This window comes from Dreissena polymorpha, chromosome 15, assembly GCF_020536995.1.
Source record: "Dreissena polymorpha isolate Duluth1 chromosome 15, UMN_Dpol_1.0, whole genome shotgun sequence".
Lineage (NCBI taxonomy): Eukaryota > Metazoa > Mollusca > Bivalvia > Myida > Dreissenidae > Dreissena > Dreissena polymorpha.
In genome coordinates, this window is record NC_068369.1 from 5533454 (window position 1) to 5552709 (window position 19256).

Sequence of the window (19256 nt, forward strand, 5' to 3'; positions counted from 1 at the left end):
AATAATTTGAGAGCTGAAACCAGGCTAAAAGACTCACTTTAACACACTTTTCAATAAGTTGGTCTTTTGTTTATAAATAATACTCATCAATAAAACAATAATTCTTCAAATAGGTCTTTGTTTCATGTTTATAGCCATATATAATACAAGTCAATTGTAAAGGGGCTTTTTTACAGTTTGTTTGCCATTGTCCCTATTGTAAATGTGTGTGCTCCCCATAATTTTTTAGTGAATATTGGATGAAAATGGCTCTTTTAGAACATCACAGGTTCACAGATGGACAACAGTATCACTGCCAAAAACTATAAAAATGATAAAACTTGGCTCGCGTTTCCTGTGTGGATCTCGACTATGTTTCGCGCTCTTATTAAAACACGACTTTTACAAGGCATTCATGTATAGTGAGTGGTGCAGATGCGTACCAAGGGCCTTAAACAGTATTATCACATACCTCTAGACAATTTGTGTTATTCAGTTCGATAAATGGTAATATACTTGTACTGAAATTAAATTGTTACCGGATAAAATGTGTACGGCGATAACGTAAAATTACCCGTAAGTATTGTTTTTACTACGTAACTAATAACTAATATGACACCGGGGGGCAGTTCTCCGCCCCTACAGATTTGATGGGGGGGCAGATATCCGCCTACTAAATTCTGACAGGGGGGCAGTTCTCCGCCCCTACCGATTTGATGGGGGGGCACCTCTCCGCCACCTTTAAAATAAGGGGGCAGTTCTCCGGGGGGCAGTTCTCCGGGGGGGGCACTTCTCCGGATACCATAAAACTTAGTTTTATACCTGAAAATGAAAGAGTTTGTGTTTTCGCTTTGATTTTTTTCTTTATATTTGTTTTTATTATAAACAATATCTTATGATTGCTTTATGTCTTAAAATTATTATTATTTTTTTTAATTTTCAAACAATCTTATATGATTGTTTATATTTGTTTAAAACAGTATTTACTTGTTAAATCTGCATATTTAAATAATTATGGTATTGGAAACATTATTTTGGAAATAATCTATTAATTTGTGTTCATAAGTTATGCAAGATTTTGATATTTTCATATGATACCATTATATCCATTTTCTTAATTTGCAATAAAATAATAAGATGCCAAACATGACCTGTGTTACATAAACAGTCAACAAAATAACAAGACAATACCTAAAAACACCCCTTTTCACACCACCAACAATAAACAGATAACAATCTGTCAGGCATTCAGAGCTAAACAGGGTACTGATTATCAGGGGCAGATAAGGCTACTGATAGGGTTTGCCCAGACATAAGGCTGGAATGAGGTATAAGACTTCTGATTGGTTCAATTTTTTGCACAGGAAATTATTTGAAAACAACAACTTTTGAAAAACAAGCTGGTGTCAGCAATTGAATTGAGCTAAATTTAATTAACATTAAGACTTATAATTGTTCTGTAAAATGTATTGAAATACTGTCAGCATGAAGTATTGTGTGATGAAAACAATGTGTATTTTACTACAATATGGAAATCAACAATAAGTTTGTTGGAAAAGAAGTTCAACTGGTTTTTTTTTGGAATACTGAAGAACAGTTTTAACAGGTTTGTATTGTCATTTCTTCATCCTTTTTTATTAACTTTACTGAATTAATTATATTATATTTATGTATTGTCACTGGGAAATGTAAATTGATAAGTTAATGTATTGCAATTTAAAGGAAAAACAACACAATTTGATGCAAAAATAGATGAACATACACATGACAAAGTGTAAATGTTGTGTACAGTGAATTATTGTGGTTGTGTTTTATGATTATTGTCATCTTTATTGTTATTTATAGATATTTCTGGTTATTACTGAACAGATTTCTTTCCCTCATATTTGAATTTTGAAGGTTAAACTCTTGCCCCAAGAGCAAAGGGGTAATCATACTACCTGATGACTATGGACTTTTACACCAGGCTTTTACCCTGCAAGAGCTGGCCAACTTGAGGGGAACTGAAGTGGGCAAACCTCGCCCTGTCCTTGAACAAGAAAGCTGGATTTGTTGAGAGGTAAAACTATACAGATTATTGCATTTCAATTCTGACCAATGTGACAAATATTTTTAGAGTTTGAAATGTGATCAAAGTAAATTACAAGCTTTGGAAAATTACCAATTGTAAATATTTTGTCAAAACTCCTTTTCTTTTTTTGGTTCCAGAGTATCATTTAAGCTGAAATCCAGCATGAAACCAGGGAGGTGATGGCCATCGCACAGGCCATGTGCCAACTATTCACTTTCCACCAGCTTGTGACTTGCTCCATGAAGGGAGCAACAACTACAACTGCATCACCAAGACCAAGCCTCCCCGCTGCTGAGAGAAATGCAATCATTGGTATTTTCTTCATCATAAAAATTTGAAGTACCAGTTATCCATATAGAAATTCAATACGCATTCTACAAATATTTTTCAGATCACTTACTGTTTACAGTCGCATAAATGATCATTATATTACATCATTAAATTTTGTGAAAAGGGGGAGTTTTTATAATCCAAGTGACAGTTAACAATAGTTTGTTTTTTTATTCATGAAGACAGGGATTGAAAAACTTTGTCCGTGTCTCTAGTCACTGTCTCCAGGACAATCAGTAATAAACTTCATTTGTGTTGACTTCCTTAATATGCAAATATTTAACCTCTTTTTCTGGCTAGAGTATTTTCTATTTAAGATTAGATTTTGTTTTTTTTTGCATGATTTTAAAATGAATAGTCTATTATATTTTTTCAGATGTCATAGCCAAAACCTTTGACAAGCCTCTGGTTGAAGAAAAGATGAGAGGTTGTTTAAGGCATCTGCGGCTGATGCACAACTAGACTGAAGTCTTTGTAAATAAAATGTGCTGTTAAAATGATTATTTAACCATTGTTTTCACTTTGTTCTATAGATTTGCACCTGTTTCAACAACATTAACTTATTTTTCTGCCCCCGGTAGGGTCTCATATAGCAGTTGAACTGTCCGTCTGTCTGTCTATCCGTCCGAAAACTTAGCATTGGTCATAACTTTTGCAATATTGAAGAAAGCAACTTGATATTTAGCATGCATGTGTATCTCATTGAGCTGCACATTTTGAGTGGTGCAAGGTCACGTTCATCCTTGGTCAGAGGTCAAAATCCAATGTAAGTAATAAGCAAAGAGAGATAATTTCTATACCTGCCAAAGAAATAGAAATTTTATTTCAAAGCGGCGCAGTAGAGGGCATTGTGTTTCTGACCAACACATCTCTTGTTTGTATTTATTCCATACAATCTTACTTTTTTCAGTTCTTTCTTTGTGTTCAATGTTATGTTATAACACTATTATATTTTATTATAACAATGCCATGTCTGTCAAAATAGTTTTATCATGTTGTATATATGGATATATATGTAAAGTTTTATGTTTTAGCGTTTAAAAAAGTAATTAGAATTTAATGTATGATATTTTTGTTCTTATCATAAAAAAGTTTTTCAGTTTTCAAGTGGGTGAAAAGTGGGTTTTTACTGAGCATTTAACAGGTTTTAAAGGTAGTTTTAACTGCGTTTAATCTGTGAAAAGCACACATTTAGCTCACTTAATGCTCAAATAAAAACCCACTTTAAACTCGCTTACAACAGGAAAAACCGACTTGATGTGTAGAAGCGGGTGTAAAAGCCAACATAAAGAAGGAAAACACACTAACTTTTAACCAACTTAAGTTGGTAAAACTCGGTTTTAAAGCGTGTTTTAACTGCGTTTAATCTGAGTTAAGCACACATTTAGCTCACTTAACACTCAAACAAAAACCCACTTTTAACTCGCTTAAGAACGGGAAAAACCGACTTGATATGAAGAAGCGGGTTTAAAAGCCAACATAAAGAAGGAAAACACACTCACTTTAACCAACTTAAGTTGGTATAAGACGGTTTTAAAGTAAGTTTAAACTGCGCTTAATCTGTGAAAAGCACACATTTAGCTCACTTAACGCTCAAACAAAAACCCACTTTTCACTCGCTTTAGAACAGGAAAAACCGACTTGATGTGTAGAAGCGGGATTAAAAGCCAACAAAGAGAAGGAAAACACACTCACTTTTAACCCACTTAAGTTGGTTTAAGTTAGTTTTAGTTGGTTTAAGTTGGTATAAGAAGGTATAAGCGTGTTGGTTTATGTGAGTGAAATCCAGGTTTTACCTACAAAAAACCAAGTCGGTAAGCAAAAAGTGTGTTTAAAAGACACGCTTTAACCCGGTGCCAATACCGCAGGGTTTAACACGGTTTTAACACGGATTAAAACCGGGTTTTGCCCACTTTTTTGACAAGGGTTAAAAAGATTGAAAAAAGAAAGCTTAGAATCAATGCAGGAAGATATATTTATATAAGAGATTGCCTGCCAGCTGCTATATGGAAATGTACGAGGACATGTTCACAATGAGACCATGGGTGGTGTGGATGCTGGGCCTCGTAGCTGGTATGTGCCTGAGTTGTTTTGTTGAAAAAATACATATGAGCCTTTCTTTGGGAAAATGGGGCTTATTGCATTAGTGTAAAATATTGCACGACACTTTCTGCATTAATTGAATTTTTTGTTTAAGGGAAGTCTCTTCTTAGTGAAAATCCAGTGTAGGCTGAAAGCATCAACCCTGAATAGCCTGTGTGTACTGCACAGGCCAGGGCCCACTCTTGCCGCCGAGGGAAGCCACCCACATCCCTTATGAGGGGAAATTTCGCATTGTTTTGGGCGAAAAAGGGAATTTTAGAAGATCTTATCACCAACCATTCAACGCCTAAAATTGCTATATTTTAATGTTATTTACATAAAAATTCATTTAATCAAAGGTTAGTAGCACGATACAAGCTGGCAACATAGGTATAAAAGTAAGGAAAAAAAATTAGAGGGGGAATTTTTAGCTGAAAAAGGGGAAAAAAGTATACTTTTTTCATGGGTAAAAATTGCCAAACTAGGGCCCTCCAGGCTAATGTGGGACAACACTTTACTCACATACATACCTTCCTGTTTTCCAAGAGTGATTCTCATTTATACAAATTGGTCTTGTTGAATGTATCATATAGAAAAAAATTCAGCCTGTGTGTAAGTTTTGCAGACTACCTTTGATTTCTATCTTAAAATAGCTAGATATATTTTTGTTTGAAAAATTAAATGACTACATTTTTGTGGCAGTTTTAGCCCTTCAGATTTCTATTGTGAAAATTATTTGCTTAACAAGATACACTTAAATTGTATTGTATATGTACCATGTTTAACAATTATATCTTTTGAAGTAAATACTGCATCACATATGCAATTGAGTCTCAGAACAAAGCACATTTTGATTCATGCTTTTATGTATTCTCTTGTTTTATATGTCAGTGCGTATCTATTATTAACTTTTCCTTAATAATATATTTTGTTTAATCAAGGAAAACATACAGTGTGTTTCTTTCAAAGTTTGTTTCTTTCAATATTTAAGCATTTATTGAATAAAAAAGGCTAATTTGTCAATTTTTAATAACTTTTCAAATTAAAAGACTTGGTGCAATAACATTACATTAAAGGTTTGGGACAATAGAAATGTGAAACTAACAATTAATTCATGGATAAAGTCATTATGGCTTTGACTCAATTTGTAATATTGAAGGTGTGGTGGCATAGTAAATTATTTTACCTCCGTCAAGCTACTTTAGCATTTTTTAACTTTTGCACATCATTTTAAATACATGTATTGTTAATTCGGCACTGATTTGAGATTAGTTAATAGCAACTCAGTGTCTTATAATCGTCAAAAGATGCATATAATGGCTATTTTAGAGCATGGTAAATGTTCAGTATTACTGTTTCCTCACAAATATCATAACTAAAACGAAAATTTGCGAATTTGAAACAACTGATTAATTTTTGTCAATTTACCAAAACGTGAAAAGGCCCCTTTAACAGACATTAATAACGATGACAAAGGTATACTGGTTACAAAACAATCATTAAGTATCAAATTTCCATAATTAAATTTTGATTAGACATTAATAACGATGACAAAGTTATACTGGTTACAAAACAATCATTAAGTATCAAATTTCCATAATTAAATTTTGATTTTATACAGATAAGAGTACCAGGTTAATAGTTTTTCATTATACAGAAAAATGTATATATTTATAACAAAGATTCCAATTCCATTGTGCCGGGATGTAGGTGGCGATATCGCGATATGATGTAGGGCAAGGTTTGCTGGAATCTATAGTGGATGTTTAAAGGTGCCAATAAAGACAGGTGACTATTTGTCATAGGCGCACGCTGGAAGTGGTGCAGACGCCTCGGTGTGTTAACTTGTAAATAACAAGAGCTGTCAGAGGACAGCGCACTCGACTATTCGAGTACTTGACAGTATAACGTAAGCCATCATGGAGAGGGGGGTAAAATGTGGGGGTGTGGTAATTTAACAATGATCTTTCAAAAATTAGAAAAAAAAATATTATTATTTTATTTATTTTGGAGGGGGATTCTGGGGTGCGTGTGGGGGATGGTTTGGGTGGAGTCAATTGTGGTATGTCAGGTAAGTGTTGTTTTGTCAAAGGATGAATCAAATGTGATCATAAATAAAAAAAGTTGGCAATTTAAGCAAGATTTATTAAATTGACCTTGGGAGTCAAGGTCATTCAAAGGTCAAGGTCAAATTCAACTTGCTAGGTACAGTAACATCAAGATAGTAAGAAAGTATTTGAAGTTTGAAAGCAATAGCCTTGATACTTAAGAAGTAAAGTGGATCGAAACACAAAATTTAACAAAATATTCAAAGTTACTAAGACAAAAAATGGGCCATAATTCCGTTTAAAAGCCAACCAGAGTTATGCAACTTGCCCTGTACAAGCCCCTCACGATAGTTAGCGAGTTTTCAAAGTATAAAAAGCAAAAGCTATGATACTTAAGGAGTAAAATGGACCAAAACACAAACTTAACCAAATGTTCAATTATCTAAGTATAAAAGGGGCCATAATTCTGTCAAAATGCTTGATACAGTTGTCTGCTCTTGTTTATACATTGGGATCATGTTGGTAAAGAAGTATGCAAAATATGAAAGCAATATGTCAGAGGACATAGAAAATATTTGAATTGGTACACAAACTTTAACATAGATTTATCAATAATATGCATATTCTAAGTGAAAAAAGAGCCATAATTCTTACAAAATGCTTGATACAGTTGTCTGCTCTTGTTTATACATTGGGGTCATGTTGGTAAAGAAGTATGCAAAATATAAAACCAATATGTGAAAGGACATAGGAAATATTTGAGGCGGTACACAAACTTTAACATAGATTTATCAATAATATGCATACTCTAAGTGAAAAAAGGGCCATAATTCTTACAAAATGCTTGATACAGTTGTCTGCTGTTGTTTATAGATTGGGGTCATGTGGATAAAGAAGTATGCAAAATATAAAAGCAATATGTGAAAGGACATAGGAAATATTTGAGGTGGTACGCAAACTTTAACATTGCAATGCTAACTGGAACACAGACGCCGGGATGAGTAGGATAGCTCTACTATATATAATTCATATATAACAGTCGAGCTAAAAATCACGTACTACAACCAGGATTGGTACCAATCGACCGCCCCCTGTTTAAACCAGCGGTTTTTACCAGTTAAAACCGCCCCAGTCAATACTCCCGAAGTGGTCATTACTGGTCAATACTGGTCGGTTGAACTTAACCCCTAATTTTAATTTAAATTCCATGCCTAATTAAACAATATTGATAATATAAATTAAACAGACATGTTGCCAATAATGTCTTAAGCTATTAATACCCACTATTTCATACCTGTTCATGCAATTTGTAGGCCAATCTCTCAAATTTTGCAAATAAGTCAAAGTTGGTCAATTGGATTTTTCTCGTTGATTGAACTTTTTTTTAAATTCTAATGAATTACGATGCTCAGATAATTATGTGCTTGATTCAACAAGAACCTGTCAATTACTGTGTAAGAATTGTTCCTCATACCCCACCGTCCCCACAGTCTTCTAACAGTCTTCTCACCTATACAGGTTGGGGCACCCAAAACTGATAATAGGTCCTTAAATGGCACCTTTTTGACACGATCCTTACTTGTCATGTATTCTTGCATTGATTTCTTTAAATACTTTTTTAACAAAATAGTGAAAAAAAACTTTAATTCCTATGTAAACCATGTAAAGCTTATGCCAAGAATAATACATGTTGGCGTGCACCATATAGGAACATGTTAAAACAAAGTTTCAATAGGTTAAGACATAGTACATCCCAACAGTTAACTTCAAAATCCCAGTTCCCTCTTTTTTACTATAGGATGGTTATTGATATTCCAAAATCAAGTATAAAAAGCAAGTTTAGAAGAATTAATGCATGATTCACTTAAATAAATGAAGCTGTCTTGAGTAAAGATTTACAGAAAGTGTATAGACTTAATTATTATGACATTTAAACAAGTTCAGAAACAGTGGTTTTATCTGCATTTAGCAAACTTTGATATCATTTTTAAGCTATGTTTGTCATTTTTAAAGCTGTAACAAGTACATCCTAGATTCTACCCATTCTTAATTTTATATTCAAATCTACATCTTGATAAATAGTAATTTCTATTCTTGCTTTGAAATGGAGGCAGATTGTCTTTCCAGTAACCTCCCCAGACAAAGCAATCAATTTATCTTTGTTGATATTTGACCTTTTAGTAGCGTCCACACAAATAAAATGAATGCTTTGGCACTTGTTCACAACTTCAAATACACCCCAAGCTGTTATGTTATAGTTCTTCACCATAACCAGAGTTTCAAGTGAGTGTCCATATGATGCGATGTCTTGTAGAGAGGCATCGGTCAACCTGCTTGTCTGGGTCACTGATCCCCCCGAAATGTCTAAATGCTTAAGAAACTTGCAATTTTTCACAATATCCTTAATTCCAGCATTTGTAACAAGTGAGCACGCTTGAAGATCGAGAGTGCGCAAATCTCGACAGTAATGGCCAATCTGTGACATGCATGCGTTAGTTATTGCTGAGCAAAAACTAAAATTTAATTGCCTGACATGAGAGTGCTTCTCCAACGAAGGAATGCCAATCAAACAGTCTGTGCTGCAGACATCTTTTGCACACAAATCTAGCATTGTTACACGATGACATGTCCCTGCATTCAATGACCGTAACTGCTTACAATTCTGTAGAATTCTATTGAAAGACTTGTTGGTAAGCTGAGAGCAATTACTCACATCAAGTTCCTGTAGAAGAAAACAGTGTTCCACAACGCAAGACAATGCACTATCAGTCAAAGACAAACAGTTTGCAACACTGAGATTTTGAAGGTTTGAGCAATGCAATGCAATCGCCTGAATACATACATCACTGATTTCCGTACAATTGTTCAAGTTTAAAACTGTCAGTTGACAACATTTTTCTGCAATTATTTCTATCCCTGCACTTGTTATATTTGATTTTGGGTGAAGTCCTGGGTTATTATTAAGATATAACTTTTCCAACTCTGGACATGCTTCAGCAATATACTCCAGTCCTATGTTTGTAATGCCATACGCACCGGTCAGTGATAATTCCTTGAGATGACGACTGCTTTTAACCAAGCATTTCAGTATGTAATCATTAAGATTGCATTCATTTAAGCATAAAGTTTTGAGACCGTTCAGAGATGTTCTTTGACCAAAGAGATCAACAAATGATTCCAGTTCTAATAATTCTAAAACATTAAAAGAGTTACATAAATCTAAATGCTGAATATTTGGCAGCTCAGTAAAAATCAATTCTAATGTTTTAGCTTGGATGTCGCAACTCTTAATCATCAGTGTCTTTAACTTTCTGTGATTCTCAAGAAAAGTCTTCAAACACCCTTCAAACCAAGTACCAGCAACCAACTGAGATCCTCTGGCAAATCTCACTTCAGTCAGATTCTCAAAGAATGAATACAGTTGAGATGGTTGAGCAACTGAATTTATATCAGAAGCATTAAAGTACTGTGTCATAAAATCCGAACACAACAAGTTCAAGCTTCTTAAATGACTATACTTGAGAGAAAGCTTTTTCAAACAGTCATAAATTGATGCATAACGTTTCTCACTAATACTCACAGAGTAAATTCCCTCAAGGCACACTTCAACCAAGTTTGGGCAATAAATTCCCTCATGATAAATAATGTCTTCTTTTAGTTTGTCCAGATTGACAACCAGCACTTCCACACTGTCAGCATGGTCTCCTAAAACCTGTAAAAAGCTGACTGTAGTCAGGCTGGAATCTGGGAACATGGAAAGACTGATCTTTTTCCAGAAAGTCCTCTCATAGGTCAGTTGATTCCATATCTTACACGTGCATCTAACTGAGGTGATCAGGTCTTCGTGTGACAAACATTTGAAGATTTTTATAAGAATGTTCACTGGTAAATCCGTTATTTCTGTTTTGTATGTTTCCATATTTGGTTATGTTCCTTTCATAAGTTGATGGAAAGGCTGAAAGTAAATAGAATGACAGCATGTGAGTCAACATATGATGTCATCACTTATGCAACAGCATGGAATAAGATCAAAACACTTTTTTCATGGGAGAAAGAAACCTATTTTGTTCTGTTTTCAATTATATTTTACAGACTTTTGATGTTCTTTTCTATTAAAAAAAAGGGCTGTTTGTAAAACATGCCTGCCCCCCATATGGGCTGTCAGTTGTAGTGGCAGCCATTGTGTGAATATGTTTTTTGTCACAGTTTCATGATCCTAGACCTAATTATTCTTGAGTAATCATCAGGAAACTATTTTACTGTTTCGAGTCACTGTGACATTGACCTTTGACCTAGTGACCTGAAAATTAAGAGGGTTCAGTTGCCAGTCATGATCAATGTACCTATGAAGTTTCATGATCTTAGGCAAAAGCATTCTTGAGTTATCATCCGGAAACCATTTTACTATTTCGAGTCACTTTGACCTTGACCTTTGACCTAGTGACCTTAAAATCAATAGGGGTCATCTGCCAGTCATTATCAATGTACCTATGAATTTTCATGATCCTAGGCGTAAGCATTCTTGAGTTATCATCCTGAAACCATTTTACTGTTTCGAGTCACTGTGACCTTGACCTTTGACCCAGTGACCTGAAAATCAATAGGGGTCATCTGCCAGTCATGGTCAATGTACCTATGAAGTTTTATGATCCTAGGCCTAAGCGTTCTTGAGTTATCATCCGGAAACCATTTTCCTATTTCAAGTCACTGTGACCTTGACCTTTGACCTAGTGACCTGAAAATCAGTAGGGGTCATCTGCCAGTAATGATCAATGTACCAATGAAGTTTCATGATCCTAGGCCTAAGCGTTCTTGAGTTATCAAGAAACCATCTGGTGGACGAACCGACGAACGGACATACCGACCGACCGACATGTGCAAAACAATATACCCTCTCTTCTTCGAAGGGGGGCATAAAAATATTTTGTTATTATTTTAGTATGATTATAATACTTTTCAAGGACTTATAAACCAACCAAACCAGACCAATAACTTGATAAAGAACCAGCATAAATGCTAGATCAGTCCTTTCCATAATTGTAAACAAAATAAACTATTTCTTGAAGTAGAACATGCACTAGATTTTCAGCTGAATATTAACAAATACACACCACAGCAGTAAATATTTTTTGCAAATAAATTATTTTCCAGAATCTAAAGATGTTTTTACTGATCAGTATAACACATACAGCACCAAGATTTTTCATGAGTATTTTATGAGAAAGCCAGTGATAACGTTTTTATGGCAAGTAAAACAGAAGACATGGAACAGCATCTAAAAACACTTTTAATGAGAGAATGAATTGTTCTGGAAGCAATCAGTTGAAGAAAAAGTTATATTTAACAGATTGACCCATCAAGCCAAACTAAATTGAACATAAATTGAAGTCAACCGAGTGTTTTTCATAAATAAATTGAGTGAGCAAGCAAAAAGTGAACTTATATCCAACATTTTTAAGCAAGCAATTTATTTGAATGGAGCAATAAAAATGATAAAAGTTACCTTTAAGCAATTTAATCTTTGATTTTTATTATTTGTGTGCCCAAAAATGTCTAAGTTATCATATAACAGTTCTGTGGTAGTTGAAGCCCCTGACTTATAAAAAATATGCTGACCCAGTGTGTAAAACAAAGCTCCTTATGGCATATAGCAAAAGATTGGTCAGTTTGTGTAATTGTGCACTGGATAATAATATTTCGTCTTTGAAGAATCATTTATAAATTGAAAATTGTGTGAAAGGATTTGCTTAGAATCTTTCAGAATTTCTCATATATGAATCTGTATTGAAGACTCAAATTTATTTATACTTTCAAATATACCTACAACACCTAAATAATTTGAGTGATGATTCAGAGCAAATGACTATTTGGTGTGGCCTTACAAAAAAATACCATTTTCAGACAACCTTAAATCTTTGTTAATCAGATAGTCTCTATGGACAGTGCACATTTACTGTAAGTTCAATCAATACTCAATTACCGCAACGACCAATATATATACTATACTACACCGTTTCTGAAAAACATGACACTGGATCAGAATATCTGTCTTTCAAAATCACAAAAATAGGCCATAAGTATCCACACCTATGAATATATGTGTGGAATATATGGGTGTGTTAAGGATTGGATGTAAAAAAAACACTGAAGCAGTGTTAGCAGTGGTATAAATTGTCAAATGAACAAAAAATGTATTAAATTTCCCCTTTAGAAAGTTGATATCAATCTGTCTTACGGGGAAATTGAATACCATTTTTGTTCACGTGGCACCTTTCTCTTTATATTTTACAATTGTGTACTGTCATTTAACTTGTTGAACAATTCTTATAAACCATATTGAGTGTAATTGGCAAAAATAGGTAACACCATAAACACTGACATGTTTACATAGTGACCTGCAATTGGAGGTGTTTACAAAGATAAAGCAATGAAATAATACAACAAATACAATACACAGTTATTTAGTTTTTCAATTTGTGCTTTCATTTTATTGACAAACCTTAGTCTCCTACATTGGTGATAACTGGTGGCAAAAGAAAACTGTATACATATGGAGGGTTGCAGAGTGGTGTTTTAAACTATCAATGGAAGAATATGTGGATAGTGCTTGTTTCATTAAGGACCAGTAACACAAACATTTATTGGTGACATTTCACAAACAATGAGCTCATGGTGTTAAACACTGATACAAAGGCATCAAATTGCATGAAAGTATAGTCACATTAAAGCATACAAGCAATAAAGCCCCAGTGTTCTTTTTTCATTAAAAATTGGGTCTGGTAATAGATTCCCAAAAGAAACAAGAGATGTGTTTGTCAGAAACACAATGCCCCCTATTGCGCCGCTTTGAAGCCATATATTTGACCTTGAAGGATGACATTGACCTTTCACCACTCAAAATGTGCAGCTCCATGAGAAACATATGCGTGCCAAAGATCAAGTTGCTATCTTTAATATTGCAAAAGTAATTGCAAAACTTTAACCAAGGTTAAAGTTTTAGAACAGAATGACAGAGTGACAGAATGGCACATAGACAGACAGACAGGCCAAAAACAATATACCCTCGATCATTCGATCGGGGGGGGGGGGGGGGGGGGCATAAAAAAGCTTAACATTCCCAACGAAAGGTTTCCCCCCAAAAAAACAAAAAAAACATTAGATCTCAATCAGGGCTCTATTTGAAACCAATTGAGAGCTCCCTGGACGCACCTTTTTACTTAACTGGGGTTCTCAAGTCAATCCATTGACTAACAATACCTCTACAGCAACCTCCTATTTAAATTCAAGCCAACATAATTTCCTCACACCTGTTTAAAATCCCATTAATCTAATCCAGTAAAAGGTTTTCTCACATCCCATCCTCTATGGAACTATACATTAATGATGTATCTGACAGTATGTGCATGCTTCCAGTAATGTAGTATTGGTTAATGCCGTTTGAAATGGCCACTTGCTGACGTGTTACAAATTTACAGTTTTAACTTCCCAGAAACTGGCCTCAACTGGGGTTTCACATCAAAGACCTTTGATGTCTGCTGACAGCTTTCAATTATTTTGAGGCAGAGGTTTAACTGATGCCATCAGTTACAATGTTGTGATGGTAAAAGACTTGTGTATTTAACTGGTTTTATTGTTGTTTCAAATGGAAATATGATTGCAAGGTAATTATAATGTTTTGTTTAGAAAAAAATGTATACAAATGGGGTGTGTATCTAAATATATTAAGCACTTTCATGCACACCTTCCTTAAGAGATTTGTTTATTTTATTATTATTATTTTTTTCTACATGATTTTTTATCCAAATAACAATAGAGAGAATATAATGAAAGGGATTCCTAATTGACATTTTGTATTTGGGGTTTTCAATCATGAAACCTACAATTATATATGTATTGTTTTATATTCATTTTTTATTTTAATGGATGTTTTGATGCCCTGTCAATATTTTTTTCATCTTCCATCCATTTATGTTCAACCTTAGTATATGAAATACTGAAAACACTTGTATTCTCAATTTTGAAGCATTTTTTTGCAGAACAACTACACTAATTTCCCAAATTTAGTAAAAACGCAGCAAATTTTCCCTATCAGAAGGGACCCGGCCACATTCCCAAAATGGTGAAAAACACTGAGCCCAATCTTAATTCTTTACTGTTGCTATGGCTTCAATAACATTTACCACTTGCATATTAGGAATTTCATTGCTTTCACTTGTGGAAAGCATATTCAAGCGATCTGGTTGACTTCTCAAATCATTATAAGATGTTGTATTTAATGTTTAACCCTTTCCTTGACAGCCATTTAGCCAATATAAGCCTCTCCAGTTACCACAAGACCTAGCTGCCTGCTGACCAGTGGCTGATAGCCATCTTATCAATATCAGTACCCCATCTTTACAGGCATTATTGGAACAACGCTGTTTTATGACCATCATTGCTTTTGAACCTGATATTCTCATAAAAATTGAAATATTATTGAAAAATACATAATATGAAAGTTTAAGCTAATAAAATTTCCTTTCCTGTGGTGTAAACTGTATGTTTCTACCTTAATTTATTGGTCAGTTATAGTCATGCAAAGTTGACCGTTGTGTGTTTTACTGCGTTTCAATGCAAATCTACCTCTTTGGAAACGCAACCGTCATTGCCTTTAAACCTGATTTTCTCATAAAAGTTGAAATATTATTGAAAAACACTCAATATGAAAGTTTAAGCTAATAAAATTTCCTTTCCTGTGGTGTAAACTTATGTTTCTACATTATTTTATTCATCAGTTATAGTCATGTAAAGTTGACCGTTGTGTGTTTTACTGGGTTTAAATGCAAATCTCTTTCTAGCTCATATAGAAACTTTGCGAAGTTGGTGTGTTGAATCAAATACAAATAATTATATTTTGGAATATAAATTTTTTTTTTCTTACTTTCCAAACTACAATTCTTCTTTCTTGAAGATTTTTTTATTTTATAAATTCATTCTGCAAGCCTCAAAATTCATGTAAATTCTTATAAATAACTAAAGAAAAACACAGAGTTTCTCAAACAACTTCATGCATTTTCAAAATCAATTGTATTATTTCCTAAAAAATTCGTACAATACTTGGTATTTCTATTACATTCATTCACCAAATGATTTATAAACATTTATAGATACCGGTAACAATTTAATTGGATGTTGCATAATGTGCCATGAATATTCATATAATTAATTTGCATTTTGCATTTTATTACCGATCGAAATCCGGCAATGTCGGCATTTTCAATAAGTCTTCAGTTCATGTATATATTTGCAAAATTCCAATTTTAAGCGGCTACTTTATTATCAAATACTCCAGTTTATAATCTGATCGCCGACATATAACTTTATAACCCAGAAGTCGCCGACAAACCCGTGTATTCGTGTACCAAATTACAAAACGCCGAGGAAACATGGCACGCGCGCCAATGTCATCTGAAGACTACTGCTGCGTCCGGTAAACATGTTTATTCAAAGTGTCTAGAACCCGTGTTTCTTTTCCCTAAATGTTAGATTAGCACGTGCGCTATTAATTATTATGTTGGTCAGTCCAAAGGCATATTGAAGACTGCCGACTGCGTCTTTGTTTTGTTGCTCAATCAAGCACCGATTATCCAATATTCTGTGTATTACGAAACACAAACTTAAGATAAGCATGTGTCGTTTGTAAAAACATTTGAGTGTACATGCCATTAAACATATCGATGTAATTCTCATATATGATCTCGGAAACAAACATTTACGATATAATGGAATCAAACAACAATAAGAATGAAATCGATTTTCACCCAAATCATATTATATCCCTATGGAACGTGTTAACTTTTGCGACATTTTTAACGAGTTATAAATACGTTTTCGGAAAATGTCCAAATTAAATACGGTTTGAGAATAGCAGTAAATTTAGGACATTACGAATTGCCCGAAGCGCGCACATCCCGGAACGTGATTTACGCATGTCAAATGGTAAACCCTCGTCTTGATTGGTCACCAATTGCATCATAACTTTACCGGATGTTTACTCGACAGTTTAGAAAAATTATGAACGCAGGTGTATATGCATTTCTGTTACACTTAAAACATCATTTTAAGCATTTAAATAGCAAATTAAATCGTGCTGCGTAAAAACGCGTATATATCAGGTAATAGATAGGGTAGTAGAAATGCGTAGATAACAGGGAATCGATACAGGCGTAGATACACGTATTTGACAGGGAATCGAAAGGGTCGTAGAAACGCGTACCTGTCAAGGAAAGGGTTAAGAAACAACATTTTATAACATGCAACTGTAAACTATTGATTGCATAGACACTTATCATAGAGGATTTTAATCCGAAATGCTAGTTGCAATAATTCAACTCTCAGCTTTATAACCCAATTCATTGTCTTTTGTCCAAAGGTGCAAAATTCGATCAACACTGAAAATGCTAAGGAACACTGATACTGCAAAAACTTATCAATGTTTACCTGTCTAAAGCAAAAACTCATGCAAATGGTAACATCAAAACAAGAATTAATTGCTTTTTATTTACGGTGTTATTCTTCCAAACGCTCTATTCACCATATAGGGAAACTGTTGTAATGTTGCCGACAAAATGTGTCACTATCGGATAGGTTGCAGTACACCAATATTTTGCACATCAGTATATTTTATGTAATCATGTCGATAACAATGTTGAACATTTGTTGAATATTTACACAGTTCCAAATTTCAAAATGGAAAAGGTCAGCAAGTGTGTTGAATCATCCTTTTGTTTTTTAAGTTGCATGCAAAGGATAACATCCGTAGGCTGCCATTCACGTAAATTTAATGTGTTTTTGAAGTTTATTAATAAATTTCCTTAATTGGAAACAAACGACGTCTGTTTGGTGATGCACACGAAATATGTGCGATAAACTATGATTGTGTTTATGAAGGGGTGCATATGTGCTCCCAGAGCAGCCAAAGCGAATAATTATTTAAGGCTCTGGAGTACGTTTATATGGACTGTCCGAAATGCATACACCCGAATATGTACACAAATTTAGGTATTAAAATTAATCAGATTCTAAAGTAATTATAATTTACAAAAGTGATATGAATGTTAAAGGAAAATTCAATTAGAAATTCCATACTTTGTATTGATACGCTAAAGATATAAGCAGCAGGTACTGTGCATTTTCTTAAACTCAATTCTTGTTGTTGTTGTCTTTGACCTGTGTTGTCGTTCTTGGGTACGACTAAAATGCGTATATGACTCATATCCGCGGATATGACTGAAAAATGCGGATATTAACAGATAACGGATTTTAAATGCTTTTCATTATTATTTTTATTTGCAAATCGTTCTATGAACAAACATACACTCCGTGCATGTGTAATTTTCAGATCGAATGAATTTTAAAGCGTTTTCATTGGCATTTTAATATCAGTAACTCCCTATTATCCTCCGGGGGGGGGGGGGGCGTAATTTCCTATATACGGGTATATAGGCGTGTGCCGATTTTATGGGGTGTGTTTTTCGACTGAAATTATAGATATGGGTATGGTTTTGAGCATTTAAGTATAGATATGGGTATTGAAATAAGACATTTGCTTGTATATGAATGCATATAGATTTGAAAGTATCAGTATCAAAATGGGTATGAAAAATGTCATTCTTGTATATAAATGGGTATCAAACAGTAAATTTCAGTAACGGGAAAGATGCAGAAACTTGACTGTGTCAACTTTATCAAATTTAAGTATTTAAATGGGTCCAGTTTATCAAAATTCTTGTATTGAAATGGGTCCACTTTCTCAATGGTATCGTATACAAATGGGTATGCTTTTAAAAAAATCTTGTATCAAAATGGGTCTACTTTATCAGAGTTTCGGTATAAAAATCTGTCACATTTCGGAAGTCTCAGCGGGACACCCCTACCCTAAAATTTGGGAATTTACCCCCCCCCCCCCCACCCACACACACACACCCCGGGCCCAATTCATATCCGCGAATATGAACGCCCGGTCGACCAGAACACCGCTTTGAGGCTAAACACCACCAATTCCGAAAGCAAAATTCCATACCGAAATTGAATCAGTGAAGTCGGCATTTGTATGATTATTATATCAATTCATATGGTCTATATCTTCCGACAAGTACAGACCATATTTCACGTGATTTGCATATTGATTGTCTTTTAAATAAAGTCAGGTTAAATTGATGCATAACCTTATGTCTATGTATATAGCTTTTTTATTTTGTTTGAAAAAAAAATTTGGTAATAGCATATCGATCTATCATCACGATCATAATTATGTATTACTTTCGAAAAAACAGACATCGCTAGCCCTTATGCAATATCAATAAACATGTTCAGACTACCTTGGTAATGTCTGCTGCGAACCTTAAAAAAATGATATATGGGTCTTAAGAGCCACAAGGCGGTCATAAAACGCGGGAGAAATCTCCTTTTCATTCACATAAATCTGCATTAAATTTCAATTTCTGTTTTTATTGTGTGAATGTTTACCGAAAATTCAATGAAGTTGCCGACTCACCACACGAAAAAGTAGTTTTAACTATTCGCGAAATTCGCGCTCACATATTTCCCGTTGTTTGTTAAAAAGATAAATATACAAAGACAAAAGTATGCTATAATAGAACAATACTATTATTGTCGATTAAACAGTACATGCTTATCGTGATATATAAATCGAAATACATTGAAGAACAAAACAAGTGTTTAATAAAATTATGCACTATGTTTGG

General features: G+C 34.1%; 1 protein-coding gene and 1 long non-coding RNA gene across 3 annotated transcripts; one reads left to right on the plus strand and one right to left on the minus strand.

Annotated features, from left to right (window-relative positions):
- The first annotated feature begins 1930 nt into the window (after window positions 1-1930).
- LOC127860592 (uncharacterized) lies at window positions 1931-4308 on the plus strand. The gene is made up of 3 exons (XR_008039859.1): window positions 1931-2038; window positions 2188-2362; window positions 2757-4308. It is a non-coding gene; the product is annotated as an uncharacterized LOC127860592 (long non-coding RNA).
- Window positions 4309-7273: 2965 nt separating this feature from the next.
- LOC127860574 (dynein regulatory complex subunit 6-like) lies at window positions 7274-17735 on the minus strand. Of its 2 annotated transcripts, none has more exons than XM_052398703.1 (2): window positions 17638-17735; window positions 7274-10465 (listed from the first exon to the last, which is right to left on the minus strand). In XM_052398703.1, the coding sequence occupies exon 2, from the start codon at window positions 10427-10429 to the stop codon at window positions 8540-8542; it is 1890 nt and encodes a 629-aa protein (XP_052254663.1). In that variant the 5' UTR covers window positions 10430-10465; window positions 17638-17735; the 3' UTR covers window positions 7274-8539. The 2 variants fall into 2 exon arrangements, with proteins under 2 accessions (XP_052254663.1, XP_052254664.1); XM_052398704.1 differs by lacking the exon at window positions 17638-17735 and adding an exon at window positions 16990-17124.
- Between the last annotated feature and the right edge of the window lie 1521 nt (window positions 17736-19256).